Source organism: Spermophilus citellus, assembly GCF_964194105.1.
Source record: "Spermophilus citellus genome assembly, chromosome: 8".
In the NCBI taxonomy this organism is placed as follows: domain Eukaryota; kingdom Metazoa; phylum Chordata; class Mammalia; order Rodentia; family Sciuridae; genus Spermophilus; species Spermophilus citellus.
In genome coordinates this window covers 37,753,005-37,759,596 of record NC_138189.1, presented here as the reverse complement: position 1 = coordinate 37,759,596, position 6,592 = coordinate 37,753,005, and the positions used below count along the sequence as shown (strand labels likewise).

General features: G+C 41.6%; 1 protein-coding gene across 5 annotated transcripts in view; it reads left to right on the top strand.

Annotated features, from left to right (window-relative positions):
* Positions 1 to 1,654: 1,654 nt before the first annotated feature.
* GABRA4 (gamma-aminobutyric acid type A receptor subunit alpha4) overlaps positions 1,655 to 6,592 on the top strand; it is a gene marked incomplete at both ends in the record, with an annotated part of 70,483 nt that continues 65,545 nt past the window's right edge. For 2 of the 5 annotated variants that reach the window (XM_081304161.1, XM_081304160.1), the window contains 2 exons: positions 1,655 to 1,683; positions 2,140 to 2,258. In XM_081304161.1, coding sequence (XP_081160287.1) covers positions 1,655 to 1,683; positions 2,140 to 2,258 — 148 coding nt within the window. Of the gene's footprint in view, positions 1,752 to 2,139; positions 2,259 to 6,592 lie in introns of those variants that run through there. The other 3 variants (XM_081304163.1, XM_081304159.1, XM_081304162.1) reach the window with 2 other exon arrangements.

Here is a 6,592-nt window from a genome sequence, read left to right as displayed (position 1 = left end):
TCTCTCAAATAATGTTGTTTTTTAAAATTTATGTTTTGGGTGCTGGGGATTTAATCCAGAGATGCTTTACAACTGAGCTACATCCCCAAAGGCACTCCCCACCCCACCCCCTTTTTTAAATTTTTGAGACAGATTTTTCAGTAAATTGCTTAGGGCCTTGCTAAATTGCTGAGGCTGGTTTGAAACTTGTGATCCTCCCGTCTCAGCTTCCTTAATTGCTGGGATTACAGGTATGGGCCACCATGTCCAGTCCTAATATAATGTTTTATATTGCCCACTACTCATCAAAATTTAAACAAATCATTAAAATTCTAACCAAAATATAAAAATTGATTTCTCATTCCAAGGCTTAACATCATTGATCCATTATATGCACATTTCCACACATGCAGCAGAATTAATGTGAAAGACACTTTCTCCCTTGAAACCAATAATTGTTTTTAAAAGATCTGATGGAAGTACTCATTTTTATTCAATAGAACAGTAAAAGTATATAGTGCTTAGTTTTCCCTTTCAAGTCATAAATGAACTAACTTGCTCCCCTTCATTTTTATTTCTTTCTGTCCCCCCCCCCCCCCAAAAAAAAAAAACCTCACATAGACTGAAGCATTTTTTTTCTTTCTTCCTCCTCTCCTCTTCCCAGCTATCTTCCCCCTTTCTTCCTTCCTAAAGCCATCAATCTCTGGAAATCCGACAGCTCCAGTCTGAAGTGTTGCAATAAGTGAAAGTGATTTTGTCCCGCAGTGGCTTGTCTCTCCTCCCCTCCAGAAAAGGATGGAACAGCAAAGTGGAGGCCGTGCGTGTGTCGGTGGGCGCTGGCAGAGTAAGCACATTTGGCATTTTTAAAGCAATAGCTTGACAAATAAACAGGGGGTCCACTTCTTAAGTTTGGCGAGAGTCCGCCCAGGTAGTTGAAACCGCTATTATCAGGAGGAATCTCTTCTTCCTTTTGTCACCACTGACATTCTTCCTACCGCTAGCTGCTCAACGGGAGGGTCCCAAAGATTATATCTGCCCAGACAAGATCCCCTTTCCTCACTCACCGCCGCCTCCTACCCCTACGCCCAGCAAACCCCGTCATCCCGCCCTTTCTCCACCTCCATCCAGCACTGACAATGGGTACAAACAGGTCCTCGCACAACCTAATAGAGAGGAGCTTCATTGGTTAGATCCAAATCCCGGCGGAAGAGAGGAGGACCAGGAGGGAGAAGAGGAAGCCCAGCTCCGCTGTAGGCGGAGATACATTGGGGTGAGGGCTTGCAGACCTGGAGAGGGGCGAAGGACCTAGGTCCTCGTCCCCCGAGTTACAGGTTGGAACAAACTTGCCTGGCTTTGCGTCGCTGACGCGTCCAAGTTAACCCCTGTACCTTGATGTGCCGGCACCAGAGGGCGAGGAGCGGTATACATAGCTCTACATACACATTAAACGCTGAGCGAGGAAAGGAGGGGGCGAGGAAAGGCAGGTTCCGCCTCCCCTGGCCCGCGTGCACACACACGCCCACCGCGGCTCGGGCTGGCGGAGCGCGGGCGAGTGTGAGCGCGGGCGAGTGTGAGCGCGAGTGTGCGCACGCCGCAGGAGCCACTCTGCCCTCTCCTCGCACCCTGCTCAGGGCATCTTGAGAGCCTGGAAACGTGAACAGGCTTAAAGTATGGCATGTTGCAAAGATGGTTTCTGCCAAGAAGGTACCCGCGATCGCGCTGTGCTCCGGGTTCAGTTTCGCCCTCCTGCACTTCCTGTGCCAGGCTGTTTGGTGAGTTCTCTGGGGTCCTTGGGGGGCGCGGGGGAAAGGAGAGAAGTGGGTAGCTCTTGGCCCTCTCTGTCCGCCCACCCCTCTCTGAGCGAAATGGACCTTCTTTACTGTAATATCGTGGGCTGAAGCCAAGCTTTTCTGTGACCGCGTAGATGCAGAGAGGACCAGGGGCTCCTGGTGCAAAAAGAACGTGGGTACAGGGGTTCGGGCTGCCGGGGACAAGGGGTGCGCTCTTCTGACCATTTTGGTCTTCCTGCATTCCAACCCCCAACCCTGTCTCTAGCTTGGGGCAAGCGACTATTTCCCTAGAAGGCAAACCTGTTTCCACCTGTTCTCAGTTGCATTCTTAAAATAATCCTTTCCACCCCCGTTTTTTTGGCTCTTGCAGTTTAAACGAATCCCCAGGACAGAACCAAAAGGAGGAGAAATTGTGCCCGGAAAATTTTACCCGCATCCTGGACAGTTTGCTCGATGGTTATGACAACAGGCTGCGTCCTGGATTTGGGGGTATGAACTATTTTAGATGCACAAGTGTGTTCTGTCTGTCCCTTCCTAATCGGTCTGTCTGTCTGTGGAAAAATCATTAAGTATGCCCTGTGTGCAAAAATGAAAAAATTCTCTTTCTGTCCCTCTTCCCCCTACCCCCCCTCCGCCAGTTTTCCCTCTCTCTTCCTCTCCTCTCTTGGTGAGACCTATGACAAGAAGACCGCCCCCACCAGTACTTTCCCATCTCCCTGCCCCCTCAGAAGCTTTGCCTCTCCTCCACACTAATTACCTACCGACCTGACAGCAGGGTAGGGATGGTTGGGGAGAGAGGAGAGTCAACAACAGATTTATCTGAGAGCTTAGCTGAGACTGCCCTGCTCCCTGTGAACTGAGTTTCCCTCAAACTGGTTACTTGGCCCAGAGCAGGTTCCACTGGAGGCAGCTGATCTGAAGTCCCTTGTCCTCCCACGTGTCCCTTTCTCTGCCAAAAGCTCGGCCTGTGTTCTACCTAGGGCATGAATCTGGGGCACGAAGCTGACTGCTTTGCTAGGGAATTCAATCCATTCCTTTTCTCTTCATTTTACTTTCTTTGGGAAGGTGGCATTTGCTTCCCTCCTAAGATGATGGAGTCAGTAGTGTTCAACGTTATTTCTTCTTTCAACCATATACATATATAGCCTAACAGATAATCAGCCATTAACAGTACTGTTGCTCTCCTATTCATATTTTCTTTGCATATATAATAAGAACCTATGTGGCAAGCTCTGTGCTGTAGCTTCAAACAGCTTCTCAGTCCAGTTCCATGAAGATAAGTGACTTGCTAGGATCCCACTCACCAGGTCAGCCCACCTCTTCTAATAGCAAAGTCCCTGTTCTTTCTACTGTTCTAATTACCCTTCAGCAAATGAATTGAATAAGACATAAACACTAGTTTGAAGGAGCTTACATTCTTTTAGCAGTAATAGTAGTACCAATAATAACATCCACTAATTTTGTATTCATTATATAAAATTTTCATGTAGACCATGCATATTTACAGTTATTTCTTTATGCCTCACAACAGCCCCAAGAACAAATCCTAACTTTATCCTTTTTTTTTACAGATGAAGAAACTGAGGCTTGAAAAATTAAGCAACTGCTTCAAGCTCACAGTTAGTAAATGTCAGGGACAGAATATGAACCATGATTGATTGTGTATTTAAAAAATAAACCATGTAGATTGGGATGGTATTAGGTTCAATGAGATGTGATCAATATCACATAATATTAGAAACATGGAGGAATCTAATGCTTCCTATTGAGGGTATATAAGAGAGAGATGGTGGGAGACTAGAGAAGGCAAAAGAGTGGGGAGCGGACAGCATTAGATATGAGGGAGGATGAGTGTGGTCCCAGGTTAGAAGGAGTTGTTGGAGATAATGTAGTTGGATGGAGTAGAGTTGATGATTCTTTGAAATCTATCTAGGGTCATTCTTCTCATTTAACAAATGAGGCAACGAGGACAAGAAAGGATTTAGACAAGGACACATAGCATATTAATGATAGGCTTGGATCAGGTCTTCTGAATTCCAAATGATTTTTTTTGTGTGTGTGTATGTGTGTGTGTGTGTGTGTGTGTGTGTGTGTGTATTTTATTGACAAAGTCATGGGAAGCCACTGAAGGCATTAATTCAGTATTTGTGTGTAGACAGTGATAAAGATGGATGAGAAGGATGGGAGTTTTTTTCTGGTTCTTTTCCCATTGCTACTCCAGGGATAGGTTGCCCACACTGCATTTGCCTTCATGCAAATCTGAAAAGAGGCTTCATTAGAGAAGTGAATCATTTGTCAAGGCATGATCTTTCATAAGTGACTGGGAAATTATCATTTTAGATCAAAAATAGTTTTGTGGAGAATGTTTCAGATGATGTGGTGCCACTTAAAACTATATTATATCAATAAGAGAGGATTTATCTGCCCAGAAAGGGTAAGTTTTAAACATGACATTTCAAGTAAAAAAAAATAAATTAATTAACAAAAGCATCAACTAGTATATAGTTTAAATATGCATCAGAGAACTGATATACCTGAACATAAATGAAAGTGAAAAGCCATAACTGGAACTATATGGTTTTATTATTATAGGTTGAAAGTTAAAATAATATCTGTCTAATTGGTTATAAAGCAAGTTGCAATTCAAAAGGGAGAAGGTATCCATTGTATATGGATTTTTTTTTCTTTTTGACCATGTACTCTCTCCTGTAACACTATATTGATAATGAGTGAAAACAATCTGTGTAAGCCAATCCTGGGTTTTGGTTAACTACAATACTGCTAAATTTCTCAAGGGCATTATTACTCATCTTACTTCTCATTGCCAAGTGATCTGCATTATTCACCTGGGCATACTTTCAAAGCATTGTGGGAAGGGGCTAAATTCTCCCCACTTTAATGGTTAGCAGTTAATTAATGATTAAGAATTTACTACAAAGTACAATGTTATGTTTTTTTTTCTTGTACTCTGCTCATAAATATTTGTGGTAGATGTGATTCATTTTTTTTGTAGAAATGGGTCATTTTCTAAATGTGTACTATTCCAAATGTGACAGATGAATAGTAATTATCACCTGCAGAAAATGTGTTATCTGTTTACATGAAATTGTAAATGTGCACCAACTGAAAATAATAAGAAAACTTGTTGTTAGCACAGACTCTGGATGCTAGAAGTTTGATCCCTTCTATGACATTTTATACTTTGTGGAAAGTTTGACATTTTATAAATAAGATGAAAACAATTCAGATTTTGACTGGTACACTATAAATATGGATCGACTTCCTGGTTCCTTTAATCCTACTTCTGCTCTTTGTGGAACATTTACTTTTTATCTGTTTATACAACTTTGCTGTGTTCCATTTAAAATAAAGCTAAAAGCAAAGATTTGAATTGAAATTGGATGGTTTGTGATTGCTCAGTAGGCCAGGCAGGGGTTGAAATAGATTTGGAAACTAAATTACATATTTTTAACTCAGCAGCACAGCTTGCAGTGGGGAAATAAAAGGAGCTGGAATGGTTCTCTTCTTTTCATCCCTCCAGGATCTCTTCTCCCTTGTCTCCACATTCTCCCTTTGGGGAAGAAAAGGGGAAAAGGTGAGAAGAGAAGGAAGGAGGCATGTTGAGAGAAGCTGGAATGGGACTTCAGAAGGGACATAGCTCTTTCAACCTCTGATGAATCAGTTGCTATCATGCTGAAGTAGCTTGGACCTGCTTAGAAGTGACGCACAAGAGAACCCTTCCACAGAGAAGCTAGAGGATCATTCCTCTTTGTTCTGGTCCACTTTCAAAACTGTTATCTGCCTTCTTAAAAATGCATAGCTAGGTTACTAACCACTGGCAGATAATTTGGGAATCTTGCCCTAACTCAGTTATGCAAGGTTGCTCATAACATAGTAGGACTTGACTGCACATTAGTGGTGTCCTTTACAGTTTTGAAAACATTTTTATATACAGTATTTACTAAGATTATCACATAAACAAAGAGAAGTAGGGAAAGCCTCATTAATATCTTAGAGAAGAAGGTAGAACAAGATTCAGTGAGTAATAGATGAGGTCACAAAATCCAATCCAACTTTAAGCCCTTAGGCAGCTGGTCTATTGCTAGGTCCACCTCTGAGGCTTTTCGCATAATCCTATATATCATTAATTGAATTGTCCCCAAAATGCCTTCTTGTTACTCAGTTACATAAATTCTTGAGATAAACAAAACTATATTTCCCCCAAAGGAGTGAAATGAAACTCGGTTCTTCCTGGTACTGGGAATTGAGCCCAGGGACACTATACCACTGAGCTGTATCCCTAGTCCTTTTTTTTTTTTTTTTTTTTTGAGACAGAGACTTGCTAAGTTGCCAAGACAGACCTTAAATTTGAACTCCTCTTGTCTCAACCTCTGGAATAGCTAGGATTTCAGGAATATACTACTGAAATAAGAACTTTGATTCTAAACATTTTATAACATTTAAAATGGAAAAAGTGAATGCAGAAACTTTTATTCATTGAGGTTAATTGAAATATTGTCTCACAAAAAACAAGTTTTCCAAGAAATGCTTTCAAATGATTTATATCTCAAAGTGTAGTTCCTGTGTACTAGCTTTATTAATTGAATGTCAACAGAGAACACATTTTTTAAAATACATGGATGTAAAATACATTTCAACTCCACACAGTGATAGAAATGTAAAGCTTCATTCTCTTTTGATTTGTTACATTCATTTATTCATTCATTTATCTATTCATCTATTTATGTGCATTGAGAAATTACTCTGTGTCAGAATAATGCAAGGCTGTGAAGATATGGTTTTGATCCAGCATTGGCCCTCAT